The following is a 23,245-nucleotide window of genomic DNA, read 5'->3' as shown; positions in this document are numbered from 1 at the left end:
TTAATCCACTGTATATTATCCACTTTGCATCGTAAGATTGATATCCACTACATAATTTTTTAGCCAAGCTAGGCATATTAATTCTATTAAGGGTGACAGGCTTGTACACGCATGTGGAGGACATGAAAAGTAACGTAAGGAACCTAGTTAAAACGAGGCCATTTTCAGAGATCCAAAACCGCTATGGCCCAAATTTCTGCAGTTAAAATTGTTTGTTAGTGTGCATGTTTGTTAGTAAAAACTTTTCATGGGTTCACTTAAAAAATATCAGTCTCTGCTTTCAGCCCCCTGAAAATATCCCTTATCTCTCAATAACATCCTCACAAGAGAGGATTAAAATTTTGTGTTCAATAAAAATGTGAAAATTTCCCAAATTTTTAAGAAGACTGACAGTTTTGAAAGCTTGGTTACTTACCCTTCATTTCTGCAAACATTGAAGTCGTTATATAGCTTATCAATGAAATAATGTAAAATAACTTTAAAAAATATTTCAAATGTCTGGACTGAATGTAATTAAAGAACAACAGAACCGGAAATAGTCGAGCCTGCATTGTTAGTTGTCAGAGGAGCTGATCACACCAACAACTCATTTGTACTTCATTTTCGCTGCACTACAATGAGCCATAATGGCGGTCGACGTGTCTCAATTTGTAGTTAAGACAATTTCTCTCCTAAGTTTAGAAAGGAAAGCTGAAATCGAGGAGACAAAATCTCTTCAAGAGAATGTCAGTCCAAAGGAGCTTCAAAGAAGGGGCGTTTGTCTGTTGAAACTTCGTATCCGAAGCCGAAGGACGGGCTTGTATGGAAGACTTCTTCTGACCTTCGAGATAAATAAGCCTGGCTCTGATGGCAAACTCCCGACACATTCTTTAACGCCTGGCAAGTATTGTTTCTTTATCTGATGCAGTGAAAAGTTACAATCGTTAGCTATTAACGTGCTCGCCCTGGGCCCAAATTATTCGATGTTCTGGTGGACAATCTAGCTCCACTTTTTCATGAAGATACAATCCACAACGCACTACAATGAATCAAATAGATGTAATGTTCGAATTCTCTTTACTCAGGAGACATAGTGGGACTTAGTTGGTTGAATTCCAATCAAGCAGCAAGTGATATTGCCTCTGGAATTGTAAGCCGTGTTTCCCAGACAGTTGTTACTGTAGCATTTGATGAAACAGCTGACAACCTCAGTTTTGATGATGATGGTCCATTTAAACTAATCAAATTGGCAAATGATGTAACTCACAAAAGAATCAAGAGGTAATTAAATCACCCAGTCAGAAGATATTGGTCATTATTACTCAGCCAAACCAGTGCACTTTGCTATGGCTACTACTACTCTTTACCCTTTAATTCCCATGAGTGAGCAAGACAGAATTTCTTGTTACAATATCAGTAAAATATCAAGCAGGTAGGTGATGAGAATAAAGAAAAATATCAATCATGGGATTATAAGTGGATCCAATACCAAATTATCTGAAATAACATCATAAGAATTGTGTGGCAGACAGTAAGGAGAATTACTAATGAGATCTTGGGAGTTAAAGGGTTAACAGTCTTCATCTGAGATTAGAGGCCAGACTTTGCCACCAGCTGCACTCACTATGTCATGTAAACTTTACAAGTTATAAAACGATCTTCACAGGTGAACTTCAATAAAAGAAATTACTTAGGAATTTGATTTCTTAACAGGGAACAAACAACCCTCTAATATTTTCCTTGCTCTAAACATGTAGCTTTTAGCTTAGATGGAAGTAGTATCCAACTAATGCCCGTGAGGATTGAGTTAAAACCCTGTCAAACCAGTTAATTTTTTCTGCCTTATTATCTGTAGAATATTATTATTTCAATTGTATTTCACTGGTGAGGTTCATTTTGTTATTTGTTTTTGTTGTTGTTGGTTTTTTTAATTATTTTACCTTTTTATGTTGTGTGTGGTACTGTGATATGATGTAAGATTTTAGTCATAATTTTTTTCTTAGCTGATTTGTGGTCATTTTGGCAAAAATCACAATTCACTCTCAAGAAAACTGTTAAAAACTGTGTGCCCTCTTAAAATTTTGGGTTTATCAAATTTCTTCCTCTCTTACAATTAACTGTGTGGTACAGGACAATTCCCTCTCCTTTCCTCACCTCTCTGCCTCTCCACCCTCTCACCAACAAAATATCAAACATCCAAGGCAAAATTAATAACCTTCTGGAATCATTATACCTGTCTTCAAATTTTTAAAGCATTATCTTACTTTGGCTAGTCAGAAGAGAACATCTTCACCATGAGTGGACAAGTTTATCATGGCATAGAACTAACAACTCAAGTTGAGAAAAGTTAATTTTCTTCTTTACCACTTTAGTGCCCTTGACACCTTAACAAAGTACAGAGAGGGGCCAGCTGCTCATTTGATTGATGTACTGTTTGGGAATGTACCTCCTGGACCTCCATTACAGATCAGACCCTTCACAGAAGGAGGAGAGATGCCATGCATCTTCTTCAATCAAAGTCTTGATGATTCACAGAGGCAAGCAGTTAGGTTTGCATTGTGTCAGAGAGAAGTGGCGATAGTTCATGGTCCACCTGGGACTGGGAAAACTACAACTGTTGTTGAGATTATTACTCAGGCTGTGAGAAATCTTAAAATGAAGGTAAATGAAGATTTTAGATGTTTTGTTGATTTTTGTCCCTAAACTTTAAGAGTGATAGATTTAAAGTACACTGGACTTCTTTAGATTAGAGATCTATAAAGGGTAAAACTTATCTCTCAACTCCTTTACTGCCCCCTAGACATACTCAGTATGTCAAAAGTTTGAGAGTAACAGTCAAATCTCTGGCACTGGAGATGTAAAATATACTGGCCTCTAAAACTTAAAGCAAGTTACAATTTTGAAAAATATTTAATCCATTTGTATTGGCACAGGACTTCTCAATGGAGTTGGCAGCTAAGGAGTTAAACCTTTTAAAGAGTACCCTTAATCTTTTAACTCCCAAAAGTGATTACCAACAACATGATTAACATTTAACTTAATCCGGTATTGGGAGTTAAAAGGTTAAGTGTAGGTTGGAAATGTTGATACAATAGAACAAAATGTTTAATTAAGTGACTCATTAACACTTAACTCCAGTGAGTGACCAAGACAGAATTTCTCCTTACTATATCTAGACAATATTGTGCAGACAAGTGATGAGAATAAAGTAAAATATCAATTATGGGATTATTAATTGATCCGATACCAAATTCTCCAAATTGACATTATAAGAATTGTATGGAAGACAGTAAGGAGAATTTACTAATGAGATCTTGGGAGTTAAAGGGCAAAGCGGGAGAGTTTCCCAGTTATTCACTATTATTGTCCTGTTTTCTCCTTGGTGAAGTTTAGAAGCCTAGGACTGCTCCTTCTCTGTCTCTTTGGAGGGGCCTGTCACTATTCCTTTTCCTAAGTTCCTCCCAGCTAGTTGTACTTGTCCATTCACAACTCCCATATTTTTCAAATCTTATGTTAACAATGGCTACATTTCAACTGATGCAAATGTTTTAAAATACCCATAGCATTAAGTCAAGGTCGCTGTTCTTAAACCATTTAACAAAAAAAATAAGGGAAATTTTGGCTTAGGCCTTCATATGTATCTCATGGCTCATTTTCCTTCAAGGTATTAGCTTGTGCACCTTCAAATGTTGCTGTTGACAACATGGTTGAAAAGTTGATTAGAAGCAAAGTTAAGGTAATGTTTTAATTATTAATTTAAAGTAACTGTTGGGAAAATTTTTATGACACAAGTAAATTAAATGTGAATTCCCATCTGGCAGACATATCCAAAATTTCCTTTTGATTGAAATGTCCTGACAAAGGAATTTCTCTCTCAATTCACTTCAATTTCAAATACTTTTCATAACACGAGCATTAATTTCCTATGATCAGATAGCTAGCAAAACTATACAGGGTAACCAGCAAATTTGTTCCAGACTAAAAACTGAGGTTCTTTTCTTTTAATTGTGATTGATTATTGTGTTTCAGGTTGTGAGGATTGGTCACCCTGCTCGACTGCTGAGTGTTGTTCAGGATCATTCTTTGGATGCTTTGCTGTCTACTTCTGAAGGAACAGCCATTGTGCAAGATGTCAGAAAAGACATTGATGATACACTGGTATGGACAATTATTAATAGCCTCTGCTGGTCCTTCAGGCCATGGAGATGAACAAAAATCAGCTAGGGTCTGGGAAAAATGTATGCTCTCCTTAGTCCCCTCTATCCATGGAGACTTAGGGGAAAATAAACATGCCAGAGAGAGATTTGGTGTAACATGATAGTTAATTTGATTAGATTTCAAGTATACTTTTGTGCTGAACATAAACAACCATTTTGTTCCCACTCTATTATTTTCTTTGATTGGGGTTCCCAGGATGTTTTGCAACTTGCTTGCCCTAGGCTTATGCTTTTCTTCGCAAACTGTGTCTGGAATATAGACAGAATTTCTCATAACAAGTTCCACTTCTGTTGCAACTTGTCTTGGTTTTGAGGAAGATCAAGGCAGTTAGATATAGTAAAGCTTGTTGCTTCAACAGAGTTCGTAAATACTTGATGGATTTAATAAAAGATGTATGAAAAGAATCATTATTGCAAATCATTTGCTTTTCCAGCAACATGGCTTCCTATGAGCAAGGGTCTCTGTGAATTCCATAGAAGTCCAGAGCAATTTTTGAGCTTATTTACTTTTCAGTTAGCAAATTTGAGAGCTTGATGGCAGTTTTAATTCCTTTTGTCTTTTGGTTCCCTGCTGTCATCAGTCAAAAGTAAGAAAATCAAGGAGTCAATCAGAAAAGAAGCACCTCAAACAAGAAATAAAATCTCTACGAGGAGAGCTGAAGCAAAGAGAGGATAAAGCTGTCACAGAAATTCTTACCAGCGCTGATGTTGTCCTGGCAACCAATACTAGTGCATCATCTGATGGTCCCCTTAAACTTGTCAAGCAAGAACACTTTGATTTGGTTGTTATTGATGAGGCTGCGCAATCTCTCGAGGCTGGCTGCTGGATACCTTTATTACGGGCGTCAAGGTAAGCAAACACCACAGGAAACCCAGTACATTTATGATGGCGAAGATACAATATTTTTGAAAAACAGTAACATAAGCTCTAGTCTTAACAAAAAAAGGTAAACATGTGTATACAACTGCATTTTGAGATTCACCCACCTAATAGAGAGTATCATTAATAGAGCTACAGATCAAATGTTAGACATAATTTGAATTGTGAAAAAGAAGCAAATGTGAATTGTGACAGAATTAAATATTTTAGGTGTTAGGAAATTTAAACTAGTATTGCTATAATTAGATCCAATTGTTGAAGGGTAATAAGACCGTTAGCTGCATATTTTGTGTTTCTGCGGTGAATTTCACTCACCCAAAAAACTGCGCACTGAACCAACCACAATCGAAGTTTCCTGAATTGTGTTAAGTGAGTAAGGTAGCCTCCTGGGGTAAGTGTATTATTTGCGCGAGCCTTATTGTATCTTTGCGTTTGTTTTCTTCTGCTAGGTGTGTTCTTGCAGGTGATCATCTTCAGTTACCTCCCACAATATTATCCAAGAAAGCGGCCAAACAAGGGTTAGATGTCACTTTAATGGAGAGGCTCATAAAAATACTGGGAGATGGAGCCGTGCGCATGTTAACAACGCAGTACAGGTTTGTAACATTATAATTATTGCACTTGGAAAGTGGAAATTATTTATCTTTAAACAAGCGAAACGCTCCTTGTTCGCTCCGTGTTCTCGAGTGCCACGCAATCCTAGTCATTAAAGTTTTCCTTCAAATGAAAAAGAAGGCATTATTTCTTTTTTTGTTACAATCATGTATTTTTCTTGGTCGTAACGGCTTCAAATCTTGAACTTCAAGGGTGAAATCTCATTAACAAATCCCAATCCACATCCTGTGTAATTTGTGCTGTGAAGGTGGAATAAATGTTTTAGCAAGTTTCTAGACCTGAACATACCCCATACCCCTCCGCCCCCCCCCCCCCCCCTCACCCCGACGGTTTTACTCTGGTGCTGAGTGGTGGAGAGAACAACGGGCAGAAGGAACTTGGTTTCGAATCCTGGCGGAAAACGACAGTTTTCTCTATCGTTTTCTCGGGACTAATAAATCTTGAGTTATCAAACGTAAAACAAAACATGTTAATTTTGTTACAGAATGAATGAGGCGATTATGAAGTGGTCGTCTGAAAAACTGTACGATGGTAGACTTAACGCAGACAGCTCTGTGAATTCACATCTTTTAAAAGATCTTCCTGGAGTTCAAGAAACAGACGAGACGTCAATTCCACTTCTTTTGATTGACACCGCGGGATGTGACGTCAGAGAAAAGGAGGTGGAAGATGAAGTGTCAAAAGGGAATGAAGGCGAGGCTGACATCGTCGCTGCGCATGTCATGGCGCTTATGACGGCTGGGCTCCAACCTAATGACATCGCAGTCATCGCACCTTACAACTTACAGGTAGATTGAAACAGATAACTTAAGTCTGACACGTCTATTTTTGTTGAAAGGTTACCTTGGTAACTAAAAATTATCAAAGACTCAGATAAGCTTTGGAGAGGGAGGATGGGGGCTTATCAATGCCAGGGCTTCCTGAAGCCCATACATCAGTGCCAGGGCTTCCTGAAGCACCAGAAAAGGCAAGAGAATGAGCCGTCGTTACTTTTTGGTTTTTGCATCTGATTGAAGGAGAGAGTAGCGCAAGTTTTCAGGACCAATCACAGAGCGAAGTTAAAATTTTTCTTTAAATATTTTTTCTTTTAAATTTTCTTTTATTCATTTCTCTCTTTGCCCAATACTTTTAAGGTGGAGCTACTCAGATTACGTCTCTCTTCCAAGTATCCAGCGTTAGAAATCAAATCTGTGGATGGTTTTCAAGGAAGAGAGAAGGAAGCTGTTGTTATATCACTGGTCCGTTCGAACAAAAAGGGTAACATACTTCAGCCTTTATCAAATTTGCTCCACTTACGATCAAGTTAATTCAAGTATTGTGTTAATATTATTTAGTTTTATGGTTTTTTTTCGGCTTTTCCTGCACTTTGATAAAGCCCCACAAAACTTGAGCCTTCAATTTTGCATTTACGCAATAACGAAGTGACTTTTAGTCCCCTTTGGATACAATTGGGCCATATATGTAAGACATTAAATTGATTTGATTATAACTACGTGACGGTTTATTTTTAAAAGTAAAGTAAACCAACCCTTTCTTTTTTGTTTTTTTGCCTGTTTTGTTTGTTAGTTTTGATTTTTTTGGTTCTCTTTTTGTAACCATTCTCTTATTAAAATTTTTTAGATAATCCTTAATCTAAGCTTATGATCCCACATTGTCCTGAAATTTGCTGTCACTGTGTACCAAAACTGAGCGCTTTTTTCTTCTCCATGTAGTAACTGTTCAAATGCCTTTTCATCGATCTTTTTTTTTCTTTTAGGTGAAGTTGGTTTTCTCGCCGAACACAGACGAATTAACGTTGCAATTACTCGAGCTCGTCGCCACCTGGCTGTTGTTGCTGATTCCGAGACTGTCAATCATGATAACTTTCTAAAATCCCTAGTGGAATACATGAGCAGCGAAGGAGAGGTGCGATCGGCTCATGAATGTCTCCAGGATTCACTTCCAACTAGTGTTAACTGTTACACGTACGAGCAGGACGAAGTTTCCATGTCTGAAATGACAGGTAATGAATGGAAAAAAAAGAGCACAGGAGAAACAAGACCCGATTCTGAAGAACGAGATGTAAAAGGAGAAAAGAACTTGAAATCAAAAGATAATTCTGAAAGCGGAGAGGGCACAAGGAAATTAGAATTCAGCGGAGCTGAGGAGAAAAAAGATGTTTCGTCGGTTGTTTCTGATAAAGCATCCAATCTTACCGAAGAAAACAACGAACAAATTTCTGGAAAGAATGTCAAAAAAATGAAGCAAGAAAAAAGTAAAAATATCAGTAATGCGGTTACGAATTACAGCCGTGAAAATGTTGAAAAAGAAATTGTAGCTTTCACTCAGGATGCTACGAAGAAGGAGTTGATTTTCCCGAAGTCGCTGAGCTCACAACAGAGGTTTGATGTTCACAGTATTGCAGAGAAGTTGTCTCTCTGTCATGAAAGCCATGGAGAGGGAAAGGAGAGGTATATCGTGATAAGAAAAGCGATATCAGCTTCAAAAGGTTTGTTTTTACCCATCCTTTCACCAACTTTATTTGACAAGTTTAAATTAAATAAGTGTGTTTATGCGATAGTAGTTTTGCAATGCACTGCGGGAAACTTTGACACACTCTCAAAAACCCACGTCTGGAAATCAATGCGAGGTTTCTGATTGGTGGTTAAATTCGCGCGAAAATTTCAACTTAAGCGATTGCAAATCAGAATTTTTCACAGGCTACTTTTCGATGAAGGGTCGCTAACCAAGACTAAATTGATTAAAATAGCCGATTAAAGCGCATTGTAGGCATAAGTAAACTGCTAGAAGCGCGAGTAAACGCGAATGACCAGCTCGCGATTGGTCAGTTTTATTTTTGCTTCTAATTGGCTGAGATAGAATGAACCAAGTGAAACACATCCAAGGTATTTCTGGGATACTTTTGACGCCAAAGAAAAATGTACCTTACATTGCTGATTTTGTTTGTGAGGCTTGTATTAATTTTGCCACCAAATTTCGAGCAGAGTGCATTGATTGTAGCAGCAGACACCGAGCTCACTAATAGGGCGGGATTTTCCAATTTCCCCAAAATTTGTGCAGAGTTTAATTAGGATACGGCTTTTCGAGCAGAATTTATCATTTTCATGGAAACTCCCTTAGAAAATGGAAGCGTCACATTTATTTTCCAGAACCAGTCTCCGTGTCAAGTTCTTTTTCGCGTTTTTTAAGCTACTGAACGTGTTTCACGGCAATATTTTGCCTTAGCGGGCATGAGGCGGGAAAAGATTTAGAGACAAGCAACGACTTTCTCCAGACCCTTAATGGCTCACCGCAGGAGCCGTGGAATTAGAATGTTCAGATTCTAATATTTCTCCGTCTTTTGTAGACGACGAAGATGATTCCGCCCTTTTGAGCACATGCTCCTTTTGCAAGAAACGAGTCCCAGCCTGTAATCTCCAGCTACACTCTCTTCGCTGCGACCAGATGCAGAGATCTAAACTGGCCGAAACAAACAGAGCAGAAAGGAATCAGGAGATGTCGGCTCCGCCAAGTGCGAAGCCGCAGAAGACAAAACTTAAAACCAAATCCTTGTCAGCGTTACAACCAGAAGAAGACTTTGACAAACTATTGGCTTCTTTTAACAAATTTGACACACAATGTGGCTTCGACGGCTGCAAAAAAAGTATTAGAACTCTTGGACAGTTGTGTAAATGTTGTGATGGTACGTTCTGCTTGTCTCATCATATCCCCGAGGTTCATGGTTGTGGTGAAGCGGCAAAATTGAGAGCTAGACAACAAACTAGCAAGCCAAAGGCGGGGAAACCAAAAGCTTTGGACGTGACTCGTAAAGCGCAGCTACAGAGAAAATTGGACAAAAGACTTGATGATATGTCGGAACAAAGGAAATCAAAGCGTAAAGGAAAAGATAATAAGTAAAAAGTTATAACAAAGTGTCTGCAACAGGTCATTATCACAAATCCCTCTTGCCGTGTTGTCTCCCGCCCAGACAAGTCCTTCAACTTTTTAAATCGCTGTGATCTTTCGCAAAATTTGAGACTAGTTTTGCTTTTCCGGCACCAAAGGCGGTTACCCAAGAGAGAGCTCACTGTAATTGAGAGAGAGAAATTTTGGCGCTGATCAAATTGTGTTAAAAAAGAAAAATGTGAAAATTTTGGAAGATTTGATTTATGCGCTTGCTCTAGGTCTGTTAGGAAAGACTTACATTTGCGCGTAAGTATGAAGGCAAACATAAGAATATCCCTATGGCACCGAGAGAGTTTTTAGCCTTCACCTAAAGTGTGTTAACGAAATAAAAGTTTAGATTTTTATGGTTAAAAAAAAGAACAAAAAAGCTTTGTAAATGAGACATGGTTTGATGCTACTCTGGTTTACAGTGTGTGCTCCGATAAAGCTGAATTTTCCTTTTTGCAAAGGAAAACCGCTTTTTGGTGCTCTTTTTGCTTTATCGGAGCACACATGCCTAACTAACCATACAATTGAGCGGGATAATTCTAAAATTATCACCACTTATCGGCGTGACCATCAGCACCTTTGTTTGGAGGCTTGGCATATTAACCCCGTCCACGCTCCTTTAAATCGTGACGATGGCGGTTTGCTTCCTGACGCCTATTTACACCTCGTCAGAAAAAAAGTTCGCTAATTAGTTATCATATAAAAGGACCTCTTGTTGCAGCGTTTAGATCACCCCTGATGAAGACACTAGACAGGAGTGTCGAAACGTTGGGTCTATGAATTGTAACTTCTTCGGTTACATTCATTAAATCTGTAAACCAGAATAGCATCAAACCATGTCTGATTGTCCACCTGGTTGTCGTGTGAACTTTAATATATTCTATGTAAATGAATTTAAGTTAGAATTGTAAAATACAAGTCACAAAAAGACGTTGCTTCTTTTACTGTGAGGATGAGGTTAAAGCATGATAGGAATATATCTACTTTGTAACGGAGTGCAAGGCTCTCAATATTGTTACAGCACCAGCGGCAAACCCCACTAGTCGCTCAATAGTCCAATGATCGTTCAAAAACTCATCATTGGAGAGCCACATGTTTCTATTTTAACTTGTTTACAACCCCAAATTGTTGAGCTACTTAATTTACTCACTGTCTCTGGCGGAATAGACGGCGAGTAGCAAAGCCAATAAGATTGGCATGCGAGTGCAATTCATAGTGGGAGGGGAGAAGGGTGCTTTTATGGAGCTTGTTTATCAGTATCGGACCAGCGGGGTGCTGTTTGACGTATTCGACGCTCGAAAGGCACGCCCCTACCCTACCCTACTCAGGAGAAGAAAACATGGCTTCCGAGAAGATGAAGCGAGTCAGTACACTTATGAATTGTTTGAGCATGGATATACTGGAACAGCTTGGTATGAAACTAAATCCCAGACATCCAATGAAAGATTTCAGATTTCTTGCTGGGAAAATGAATTATAACTACGAAAGCGTGAGGAATTTTGAGCGACAAAAGAACCCGACGGTGTCCCTGTTGTACGAATGGTGGATGTCTTCGGAAAGAAATGGAGAAGTCAAAACGGTTACACATCTGATTGAACTTCTAAAAAGCATGGGAAGAGACGATGCTGTTAACATTCTCAGACCCGTCGAATTTACAGGTAGATCTAATCAAATAGCTTGAGCGTTTTCTCAGAAACATGCCCAGAATCAGTAAATTTGCATTTATTAATATGATCTGCATGGGCATGTATGAAGCTATTACGAAAATGAAAAAAAGCCAGTCGTGGACATAAAACTTCGTGAGCATAACTGAATTGTCTCTCTTTTATTTTTTACTCAATTGCTTTTGATGCTTCGTTCGATCAGTAGAAAGAATGTAACCTTTTGGTTCCATTCGATTGCGTCCGTTTGTATACAAACAGCTTCTTAAATTCTCTCCTGGAAATTGTCATCGCCTTGAAACGAAAATTTTCTTTAGAAACACCTCCTGATTGATTTCTTTTCGAGCCTTGACCTTCAGTTGTTTGCGTACAGATCCATTTTCCGCTAAAAGATCGACTAGTTTACAATAGCGAACGTTTCAATCTTTAAGTAAGCTCATAGCAGCTTTCATGTGAAAAAAACATTTCTCAACGATTAAGGTACGGTGGCTCAGTAGATGAAATTATCTTTCTTAATCCTTTCACTCCCAAGATTTATAAAGTAATTCTCCTAACTGTCTTCCATACATTTCCTTTAATTTTAGTTATAAGAATTTGTAATTGATCAAATGATAAATGATCAAATGATAAACCCCTAATTGATATTTTTCCTTATTCTCATCACTTGTGTGCCTGATTTTGTATGGATATTGTCAGGAAAAGTTATGTCTTGGTCACTCTTAGGAGGTAAAGGGTTAAGAGAAGGGGTGAACAAATAAGTAAGGAAGTTGTAGTTTCCCACTCATTATTTTTTGCAGCCTCTTGATTTTTGATCTTGTCTCACGGTCTTCAACAGTTCATAGTCCTTAACTCTGTATTACAATCGACATTGGTGTGGGATATGAAAAGCCTCCTTGATTTCCCTTCTGATGTCAAGGGTCTCCTCGTAATGGCAGTTGATCTCACCTCCCCTCCCCCATGGAATCACTTGATAGGCATGTTACTGGTCTTCCAGGCTGCAGATGATGTTTGTTTCTAATGTGCGTCTAACCTCTTTCCCAGTGCCCTGGCTGTTTTATTTATTTGGTGCTCTCGTCAATCATTGCTGGTATGGGTTATATACCGCAGTTTGTGCACTTAAGAAACAAACATTGTTGTGCATTCGTTTAGTGGTCAGTCAGGAGACACTCACTCTTCCATTCCTTTCTATACTCTGTCTTCATTTAACAATCAGCAATCTATAAAGCTAGTACAATCATCATACCTGATTACAGTACTTTTAAATTATTATTATTATTAGTCATACAGTAATATCACTAATGTGGGTGCAAGTGCTTGGTGGTAAAGGACTCAAAACAGTACAAACATCACCTGCAGTCTGGGTACATTTAGTTTGTAAAATTTCAAAAATAACAACACTGAACTCACTTTACAGATAAAGGCTGTAAGATGGGGTCAAAAATTTACTTTTAGGCTCAGTATTTCAGACCTTGTGACAGAAATTATTACAAAAACCTCCGGTCAAAAATCAATATGTATAGTTATGGTAAATATATATAATTTGGAGAACAGTGAATATCATTCAAACAATTTTAAAAATAGACAAACCATAATTTATACCTTCACTTATCAACTAACTTATTCCTGATATCAACATAGAAAAAAACCAAACGTCTCTATCCTATCAGAGCGGACCACCAGCAGTTTGTTTGTTTTGATGACATGGGAGTAAATTGTTCAAACTTTCAGTGGGTCTCAGCAGATTGGTAACAAAAGAATAAACCTGAAAAATGTCAGAACATTGTAAACTGTTGATTAAAACAGCTCTATCTAACCAGAGAAGACTACTAACAGTTTGTTTATTATGATGACAAAGGGAAAAATTGTTCAAACTTACAGTGGGTATTGGCAGATTGGTAATAAAAGAACAAGCCTGAAAAAATGTCAGAACATAGCAAACTGTTGATAAATGTAAGGTCCTATTTAAAATGCCAGTCTCATCTAACTACAGGGTTCAAGGAATTGAGTTTGAAACAATGGTGAGGGGACTTCTCATTTTTAAGATACACTTTCTAACCTGGGGACATGAACTTTTCTTTTTATGGAGTCAAGATTGGCATTCCCAAGTGAAGAAGGGGGACTTGGGTAGCTAATTAGGACAGTGTTGATGTGATATTACCTTCTGCTGGAGGCAGTTATTTAATAAATCTAATAACAAATAGTTCCATTCAAAACATATCAACTGGTATTATTTACTCTAGAGTTATCACAGTATCCAAGCGGAAAAGATTACCAGCCCACGCATGTCACTCTCCCTCCTGAAGCACCTTTTCCTATTGGTGGTAACTTATTTGGAGCATATTCCACTGGAGGTTTGTTAATTTTGCTCTTGATTGAATTTAAGAGAATATTTATATTTATATTCAAATACAAGCAAATAGTGCTTTTTATTTATAACACTATATATATGTTACTGATATTACATAACAGCCCTAACAGAACATTACTTAATGTCTCACTGTACATGCAAGACTAATTTTACCTTCATGGTATTTACTTCAGATGATACTAAATAAGTTATAAGCTATGATCATGAATTATTATTGTTATTATTATATTATTATAAGTTAATCACACTTTGCAAAAGCAAGAGTTTTTCCAAGTAATTGTCATTTTGTTTTTTATTTATACCATTCAGTTTTTTTGATGAGCAGCAAATAGTTTGTGAACCTCACTAAGAAAGATGAGAGGTAGCCATTAAAAGCATTTTGTTGATGTGGGAAATTAGTTTGTCAACTCAGCCTTAAAATTGCGATTTTGAATGTTTTCTTCAGGCAGAATATAGAATTAAGACCACACAACTACATTAAGTACTGTCAAATTTTTTATACTGCTCTAAAAAATTCACACACTAATATACACATGTAAATGAGAGTGATCTAGTTTTAAGGTGTCATTCAACAAAGCCAGTCATTAATTGACAGGTTTTTTAACATATTCTGTGGTCTAGATTTGAAAGAAACACGCCCGCCTCAAGAGAATGAATACCTGTACAATAACAATTTAACACCACCCAGGCCAGCATATTGTGTTGGGGATGATGGCAGTAAGTGTTATTGGAAATGCAGTTATTTGACTGTATTTTAAAGTTTGAATTATTTTTTGAAGATTCCTACCCACTGAAGAATTTTTCCTTTTAACCCTTTCACTCTCAAGATCTGATTGTTAATTCTCCCCTCTAGCTGCTACACATTTCCCTATAAAATAGTTACAAGAACTAGATGTTAATCAAGGTCGCAACTTCTACCTGGATAGTTTTTTAGTATTTTCATTACCTGTTTCTTAGATATTGTATGAGTATTATTGGGAGAAGTTACATTTTAATCACTTCGAGGAGTTGAAGGGTTAAAAGAACAATACCGCTGACCTTCTAAACTTTCCCCCTCCCCCTGCATCTCTGTAGAGTTGGTGGGAATAGGCTTTGTAACTATGCAAGAAGATATGATGAAAATGCAGGAACCATAAAGTTAGTTGCATCTTAACTATACTTCAATAGAAGGTGAGCTTTATTTGGTGAAGCTTGTCTTTGGAAGCTCTGTTTTAAGGGTGGCACTGAACCAACTTCTTAACTCTTCCTCCTAAATTTATTAGGACCAGTGATTCTTTTTTTTTTTTTTTTTATTAAGCTTTTAGTATTATTCTGTGGTATGCTGTTGTACTAAGTGAGTAAAGTAACAGACTATTTTGAATGTTTTAGGATCTCGTCCTTACCAAGAAATCATTGCAAATGTTCAGCACACAATGTTCTCTGATTATGGATCCCCTTTAGCTTTGGAACCAAGACCACAAGGTATGGATGGATGGTTTTATACAAAGCTGTTGCATAAGAACAATCACAAGATGCTTGTTTGAAGGCCCTTGACTCTGAAATCTAAGGTGCCCAGTTCTTTAAAGCTTTTGATTCATAATTTCAAGTTACCTAAGTCAACCAAAGACAAGATTTGGTGATGACACACAATGTGTGGAGAAATAACTTTGCTGTTAAAGCCGGGGTTGAAGCTAAGCCTAATTGAACTGAATCAAAACAAAGGACACTTGAAACTAAGAGTAGCTCTCTCCACCTAGGAGAGCACTGCCTACCATACAATTCTTGGTGTTAGTTCGGAGAATTTAAAGCTGAGGGTTGAAGCCAAGTCTAATTGAACTGAATCAAAACAAAGGAAAAAGTTTTAAAACTTTACTCCTTGTACTGCATGCTAGCAAAACAAATACACTTTGCCATCTATCTTCATTAGATGACTAAGCTTAAAGTTTCACATCTTTCTTATTATTTAACTGCAATCTACATATTAGATACATTTAATGATAGGCTCCCTCTCACTTTCATGAACAGTGAAAGCAATGTACAGAAAAAAATTAAATAGGAAGTCATCTAAAGAGAGAAAAAAGGCTCTGAGACTAAAGCTGTTCTTGTTTATTTGTTTTTGTTTGTTGCTTTTGGTGTGGTTTTGGATGAAGTCCGCCATCCTGCAACAGATCGACAAAATGGTAAGATATTATTGCCTCTCAATGTTATCATCATTCATCAGTGTTTTTCTGTAATTATCTGTCATATCAATAAGAATGCAGAAGGTTAAGGTTTCCATGTTCAAGAAGTCTGAGTTGTTCTCCTTGTCAAATGTGAACTATGTTTCTTGAACAAAAGTTTGATTATTTATGATAAAATTTTGGTTTCAAATAAAGGATCTGACCTTCAAGATGGAAATGTTGTGTTAGAGCCAAGTTCAATGAGACAACCAAGTACTGCTCCAGAAAGTCCACCACGACCAGGTGAATATTTCAAATGACAAAATTTAACATTTATTATAACAGGAGACATGTCATTTTACTAATAAATTGAAAACAGCTGTTATAGTGTTGTTAGGAGCCATAAGAGTAATTGATTCCTTTCTGTGGGAAAAATAATGGAATGAAATTTGCAAAAGGAAATAAAAGCAGCAATGTGAATAGAGAAGTCTTTTCATTGGACCAGTTACTGTTAGTAATATATTTGTGTATTTAACGTGGTGCAAAATGTTATTCCCAAGTATTGTTACTTTGGTTCATTTGGGTGTGTGGCAGCAGTACACTGCAAAATATATTTGTACTTAAAACCCTTTTGTGTTTTAAATCTTTTTTAGGTTTCGTAACCTAGTTATCAATTTAAGCTGGGTGATAGCTGGTTCAGGAGAGAAATGACTATTTGCAGGGTTGATAAGCATTTTCAAATTTGATAAACCTTTAATCCAATAACCACTCTGTCTTGTGTTTCAATGTTCTAAAAACCCCTTTATGGCTTATTAAAGAGTTTGTTGTATTTTTACATAATGAAACATATGAAAAGTGGACTTAATCATTCAATATTTCATTCCCCCAGTGGTATCAGACAAAGTTGCTCTTGTCATTGGAAACCAGCAGTATGAGTGTGGAAAACTAAAAGGGCTGTTCTATGCTGAAAAAGATGCATACGATGTGGCACAAGTCCTTTTCACTCTTGGATTTAAGGTCAGAGTTAGCTCATGTGTGACATTGTTTCTTTAAACAATGATTTAGGATTGCAATTATCCCAGAACTGTTAAAAATGTACGAGTCATGCACCTCTCTTAGTCATGGGTTTTGATTGATTTTCTTTTGCTAAATGATATTTTTGTACTGATTTGTATATTTTAAAACCTGCCTGTTGCTACATGCCAGATGATAAAAGCTCTATGGTTAACCTCTTCCAACGTATAATGTGGTGTGGGTATGAATTGTGTCTTTGGGAAAGACACTTGAAACTAACAGTAACTCTCTCCATTCAGGAGAGCACTGCCTACCATACAATTCTTGATGTTAGTTTGGAGAATTTGGTATTGGATCAACAAAAAATCCCCAAATTGATATGTTTCTTAATTCTCGTTACTTTACTGTTTGATATTGTTTTGATATTTGTAAGGAGAAATTCTTTCTTGGTTGCCCTTGGGAGTTAATTAAGGGGTTGATGGCTTCTGCTACCAAAACTTTGGTTTATGACATTTGCTTATACTGCAGACTGTGAATTGGCTGACACTGACTGTTAACTGACTGAGAGTAGTTATGTTTTATAAGAGGTGGCACAAAGAATACATGTATTTTCCTAAGCATGTGAGAAAGTACATGTAGCCTGGGAACAAGGTTGATAAATGACTTCTTCACCAGCTTGTGTTGCTTGTCAAGATAGCTTCAGATATCATCTTCATATCCATCTCATCACCATTTAGTGACACTACCCACAAATACACAGTGACTTTGAATCTCATTTTGGTCAATACTGCCAGCACTTATTGATAAAAAATTGAGATCAAACTAAGCTGTGGATTTCTTTATTCTAATTAGGTTGTGGCTTTGGTGAATCTTTCACTGAGTGAGATGAGGATTGCAGTTCTTTCATTTTGCAGACTCTTAGGTGAGTAACTTTCAACTGGTTTCAATCATTATGGGAGTCTCACTAAAGCACTGTCACAACTCTCCACCAATTGAGCTAAAAAAATCACAGAATTTAAAAATTTTGTTGATGCAAAACAGAAATTATATGTAACTGCAAAAGAAAAACATATTGCCTACTAAGATCAGGTAATGGTCTTGGATCAAAATCTTTTTTATTTCATTTTTCTTTTTCAAATTAAGTTAGGAGAACTCAGTTATAGTAAAATGATAACCAAAGTACCATCATAGCATCTGACACTCAGAGTTGTGGCTGAGAGCCAGAAGCTATTTTATAACACACTATAACAGTACTAAACTTTATTGCAAGTTTGTAATTTCAAATCAATTCTCATTTGATTTAAGGCAAGGGTGTTTATGGAGTACTCTACTATGCTGGTCATGGATATGAGGATGGGGGAGAAAACTTTCTTCTTCCAGTTGATGCAAATCTGAAGTATAATCGTCAAGACAGTCTGCGTGCTCAGGAGATTCTTGAAACCATGCAAGCATGTGATACAGCCTTAAACTTGTTGATCATTGATTCTTGTCGAATACGGTAAGAAGTTGTTAGTGTGACTGTTTTGTCTAGAAATGTTTAACCTTAAGGCTGTGTTAAGTTGTCTGTTAAGTTGTTTGAAAAGAAAATATTTTGTAGTTAGGAGAGAGAATCACGAAATAAATAAATTTTACCTTGGGAGTAATGAGTGAAGTTTTAACAGCCCCATTACTATGAACAGGTTACCAAAGAAAACTGGCACTGTTCACTATTGCAAAAGAGGACCAAAAGGAAATAATATTTTTGCATATTCATGGTGAGTAACTGTCTTTTGGAGAATTCTTTCATTTAAACGGAAAGATTTCTTTATTGATATAGTTATGCTAGGCCTATGAAAAGTTACTTTTTCCACTTGTTATTCCAACTCTTTCTTTCTGTCATAACTAGTTTTCCACTTTGGTGTGAATCTAAAGAAATGCCAACTCATTGGTGAATATATTCTAAGCATATTCCTGATTAGACAGTAGCCTAGCAGCAGGCAGTATGACTGTCACAGAAACTCTTCTTACAAAGAACCTTAACTCCTGTATTGATTTACTTGGTGATTAGTGATTCAACATAGAGATTAGTACCTTTGAGAGCAAGTTTAAAACAGTTTTATAGAGGGATAGTGCTATTTCAAATACATTAACATCCTTTTTTAATTTGATTTTGAAAACATAAAGGGACTGGCACCAATCTTTCCCAAGCTCCTCTCATGAATGCCACAATAATGCATAACGCCACAGAGAGGGAGAGTCTATGAATTAGCAGCACCTTATTATTTTGATTTAGAAGGGGAGAACTAATCATTTTATCTTGGGTTGTTGTATCAGTTGTTCCCAACAGGAGGCATATGAAGAGCCAAACCAGCCAAATGGCCTGTATGCGACACATTTACTGAGACATATCAGAAGAAATGAGCGAATTGAGCTCATACTTATGGATGTCGCTCGTGGTAAGACATTTTGACTCTTAAATTCTCGAAGAAAGATGTTCATCAATTTGGCACAATTGTGGGACAAAGAACAATCTGAGTTGCTATGAAGAAATGAACCCTGGAACTTCTAAGAACTCTGTTCTGTTTGTATTTTACAGATGTTAGCCGTGCAAGTAGCAGAAATCTGATCCAGAGACCATGCCATGAGAGTGATGCAGTAGCAGACTGTCGACTCACTGATCCTATTGTACCAGATCTGCTGCCAGAGGAGTTTGGGGAACGAATGAAACTCTGGAATCAGGCTCATTGTGAGTAGCAGTGGTGCTGTCCATTTCCATGTGAAATAGAGAAAATCTATTGGTTAAAGTACAAAGCCATTTTTTTTTCTTTTTTTCATTGGATAAAATGGAACAAGATAAGCATGTTTTTCTTGCATGCATTTGGTATGACCTACAAGAGCCTGGGTTCTGCACTTTGCAACAACAAATGTTGCTTGCAGAACCTTGGAGCTAATGGAACTACTGGTAATTGTTTGGAAATTTTTCCAGTGAAGGAGACTCTCATTGAATTTTAGGTCAAAATTAGTAGGTTTTCCATACACATGGAAAGCACAACAGAAGACTGGAGGAATGTTTTTAGAGGATATGTTACAGGAAGGGTAAAGGGGTCAGAGGAAAGGAATCAGAGGAAAGGGGGGGGGGGAGGGGGGAAGGGGGGAAGAAGAGGTGGGCAATAAGAACACTTGTGGAGTAGGTAATTATTGTCCATACCCCCCCTCAAGTGGTATCATACTTTCTGCAGATCTTCCAGATGAAATCCCACCAATTGACCAAGATGGACTGGTCATATCATTTGAATGCAGACCTGTGTTTTCAAATGTTATGGAAATTAAGATATCTGCTCATAATACAAATACTGCTCCACTACAAGAAGTTGTGATGGATCTACAAGTACCCACGGTAAGTTGCAAACTCAGTGTTACTCTTGAACCTCAAACATTTCTTAGAACAGTTTTTGTTGTTAATTGATCAATCATGATTAATTGATTGGTTGATTGACTGAGTAGGTGATAGGATTATAGATTGATTGATTGACAGATACATTGATTGATTGACTAAGTAGGCGATTGGATTATAGATTGATTGATTGATTGATTGACAGATACATTGATTGATTGACTTTTTGATTGGGCCTTTGATTCATTGACTAATTAATCACTGATTTTCAGGTGCTATAATTGGTTTATAAGTCAGACATACCAGAACTCAAGCATCTGCAGAAGCAATATGGAATCCTAATACCTAAGTTTACACAGCACCATGTGTAACAGAAAAAAGCCAGTGACAAACTCCTTATGCAAGGAGTAAACCAGCTCTGATTGTCAGTAGATTCAAAAGTAGTTATGATTTTCAAAATTTATAGGTGTGATTAGGGATCTCTGTTTTGGATTTGTTTGCAGCCTGTCATGAGCAAAGTTCGCCTTCTCTCTGGTGAATTCCTGGGTGAAAATGGAGGAGTTTTAGAACAAGTAGTACAGTTGTCTAGACTACAAAAGTTACTGGTATGTGCTCTATTTCTAATAATCTTCTATATAATCGAAAGTACACTCAGTTTACATACTTAGCTGGCCTATTCATCCAAAAGGGGTGGGTTAGTAGACTGCCCCTGCCACCCCTCCCCAGGTTTTGGTTACGTTCAGGGTGGATAAACACTCTGCACTGGACTAATTTCTACTCAATGTCACTTCATTATTTGTTGTAAATGTTTGATTGAAGTTAACTTGGTGAAGCTCAAACAAAGAAGGTTTGTTTGGATCAGGGCTAATTAAAGTGGGAAAACAATCAATCTTTCTGCCGGATATAGGGTGAGGGTTTCAAGAAACATACCTTACCCTTACCCTTCCCCCCCCTCCTCGCTCCCGACAGCCGATTTTTAAAAAATTTTTTTTTTCAAACTCTTTTTTCCTTGAGTTGTTTTAAGTTCGTATCCGACAGAATAACAGAGAACGGCTGGAAACTGGAATTCAGGATGAAGAAATTACACACAAAAATCTGAATGTTCTCTTTCTCTCACTCTCTTAACGTGTAGGATCCTCTAGTGGTGACATTTAAAATGTATTACCGAATGGGAAACGAAGTGCGTGACTGGGAAAAGACAGTTCGCCTTGGCTGCCCGCTGGTCTCGTCCGTTTTTGTTCAATGGGACTGGTGGATAACATGCGGCAGATTGCCTGGAGTGAAATGTACCCAGGTTTAAATTTTCACGTGGTTTTTTACATCACGTGTCTCGAAGGCTACCTGACATTCAGGTCACATGACAAGCTGGATGTGAGGCTGGATCTGTCGCTGAAATGGGTCCCTTCACTAAAGAAATCTGAAGAAGTTACCTCTTGATAGAAAAGCAGGGACCGAGAACCTTGATGAAAATCATCAATCACGGCGGGTGGGGGGAAAGAGAGGGTATACGGTGACAACAGTCTTAACTGGACATGTAAAGATGATTAGGTTTCCGTGGAAAAACTGTTTAGTATGTACTCGACAAAAAGCGTTGCCGTGACTCAAGAAGAAACTAGCCAACAGCAAACCAAACTGTATTTTACTGCGAGAAAACCTAAGTGTCGTCGCCTACCAGAAATCCGATTGTTGATTTTGTATACCAGTCAAAACGTTTCCAGTCGAGCTTCTTATCGTTTACCGGAGACCTGATCGTTGATTTTGCATTCCAGTAAAGATTATTCTACCATTTCCTCCTCGTTTCACTTCTGTCTACCGAAACATAAAAGGTTTCTGATTTTCCAAAGTTTGATGTTAAACGAAGACCAAGAATGATTTTGCTCTGCAAAAGAAAGACCCTTTTCGCCATTCGCTTTTGCAATAAAATTAATGATGACTATGTCATCGCTATTTTGGCCATTTGGTTATGCTGTAACAAAATGCAGCTCAGGGAGCCACGCCAAGGTGGTTAAATGGCTTTTAGAAGCCGTAAAGTGTGACAGCTGCAAGCTTTATTCTAGAAGAAGGCTCAGTGGGCCCGTTCAGGTTTTGTTGGACCCTTTCTCGTGATAGGGGCCTAAAAAAGGGGGCTACCCAAAGAGGTCTTCAAATTCGCCTCAAGAGTCTTTTCCGTGAGGAAACAAAGAGATAAGCAATTGAGACATGAAGAGGCTATGAGGTTTGAAAAGAATTTAAATATGAGCTGTTATATTAATCCTGATGTAAGTTATATTTTTGAACAGATAATTTAAAAAAGTACCCGGAAAGAGCCTTTTTCTTGGACGCAACCGTTTGCGTCTTACTGGCCCATAAACGCAAATTTTATGCGGTAATCTTCCTCAAAGCCGCGCACTAGAATAAACCCTGCAGCCGTGGGAGCTTACTAGCACTTTATGGTGTGTTTCCCAGATATTGTGTTGTTGAGTAAGAATTGTTCAGAGCCTTTTAAATTTCTTTTATTTTCCATTTGAATTGCAGTTGTCACTAAATAACTATCAAAATATTGAGATGCGGCCTGATGCGATATACTGTTTTTCGTACGAAGTTTTGAGTGTGGAAAGATTGCCTTAGTTTTATAAGGAAGATTTTTAAAATGTTTGAAAGTTATACGCGATTTAATAAATCCTGCGAGATGCAGATTTGAACATTGTATGGAAAAATTCTGGAGATGAGATCTTTTTGTACCATTTCTAATCTTGTAAAAAACATATCTTGAGATTCAATAAAAAGAAGCTATTTAAAAGTGAGAAATATTTGCTATTGATGTCGCATTTCAAGTCTATTGTTTATCGCGCCAGATATCAAGTTTATGACGATCGTAGGAAAGGATGGGAGATTTGCGAGCCTTACCGTCCCATCCCTCCCCAGACCATTGATAAAGTTCGCTCCTTCCAGATACCCGCGGAATGTCAACGCCAATCGCGGAAAAGCGGAAGAAAACGAACCAGCAGAAAAATAAAATCATGAATAAGTTATTTGTCTTGTGTACGGTCCTACAGCCTCAGGCCGCGCTTAAGACCTCGAGCACGGT

At 37.5% G+C, this 23,245-nt stretch overlaps 2 protein-coding genes across 2 annotated transcripts; both read left to right on the top strand.

Annotated features, from left to right (window-relative positions):
• Positions 1-625: 625 nt before the first annotated feature.
• On the top strand, positions 626-10,541 carry LOC131796525 (DNA-binding protein SMUBP-2). The gene is made up of 11 exons (XM_059114117.2): positions 626-879; positions 1,065-1,260; positions 2,352-2,640; positions 3,644-3,715; positions 4,009-4,137; positions 4,778-5,046; positions 5,526-5,672; positions 6,176-6,479; positions 6,825-6,948; positions 7,448-8,179; positions 9,038-10,541. Exons 1-11 carry the CDS (start codon positions 627-629, stop codon positions 9,586-9,588), a joined length of 3,066 nt encoding a protein of 1,021 aa, XP_058970100.2. The 5' UTR covers position 626; the 3' UTR covers positions 9,589-10,541.
• Positions 10,542-10,955: 414 nt separating this feature from the next.
• LOC131796586 (mucosa-associated lymphoid tissue lymphoma translocation protein 1) lies at positions 10,956-22,965 on the top strand. The gene is made up of 15 exons (XM_059114186.2): positions 10,956-11,282; positions 13,526-13,636; positions 14,275-14,370; positions 15,022-15,114; positions 15,783-15,812; positions 16,008-16,094; positions 16,681-16,808; positions 17,658-17,727; positions 18,111-18,303; positions 18,485-18,559; positions 19,119-19,240; positions 19,381-19,530; positions 20,024-20,181; positions 20,682-20,783; positions 21,311-22,965. The coding sequence occupies exons 1-15, from the start codon at positions 10,964-10,966 to the stop codon at positions 21,476-21,478; spliced, it is 1,902 nt and encodes a 633-aa protein (XP_058970169.1). The 5' UTR covers positions 10,956-10,963; the 3' UTR covers positions 21,479-22,965.
• The last annotated feature ends 280 nt before the right edge of the window (positions 22,966-23,245 follow it).

Source organism: Pocillopora verrucosa, chromosome 3, assembly GCF_036669915.1.
Source record: "Pocillopora verrucosa isolate sample1 chromosome 3, ASM3666991v2, whole genome shotgun sequence".
Taxonomy (NCBI): domain Eukaryota; kingdom Metazoa; phylum Cnidaria; class Anthozoa; order Scleractinia; family Pocilloporidae; genus Pocillopora; species Pocillopora verrucosa.
The sequence above is the reverse complement of the archived record's forward strand: the minus strand, read 5'-3'. Positions and strand labels throughout refer to the sequence as shown.

What these genes read in the sequence shown, in the direction of transcription:
- LOC131796586 (XM_059114186.2), top strand. Translation starts at nt 10,964, where the DNA reads ATGGCTTCCGAGAAGATGAAGCGAGTCAGTACACTTATGAATTGTTTG. An exon ending in CAGACCCGTCGAATTTACAG is followed by an intron (nt 11,283 to 13,525) that starts GTAGATCTAATC and finishes TATTTACTCTAG; the next exon opens with AGTTATCACAGTATCCAAGC. An exon ending in TGGAGCATATTCCACTGGAG is followed by an intron (nt 13,637 to 14,274) that starts GTTTGTTAATTT and finishes TCTGTGGTCTAG; the next exon opens with ATTTGAAAGAAACACGCCCG.
- LOC131796525 (XM_059114117.2), top strand. Translation starts at nt 627, where the DNA reads ATGGCGGTCGACGTGTCTCAATTTGTAGTTAAGACAATTTCTCTCCTA. An exon ending in TCGCACCTTACAACTTACAG is followed by an intron (nt 6,480 to 6,824) that starts GTAGATTGAAAC and finishes AATACTTTTAAG; the next exon opens with GTGGAGCTACTCAGATTACG. An exon ending in GGTCCGTTCGAACAAAAAGG is followed by an intron (nt 6,949 to 7,447) that starts GTAACATACTTC and finishes TTTTTCTTTTAG; the next exon opens with GTGAAGTTGGTTTTCTCGCC.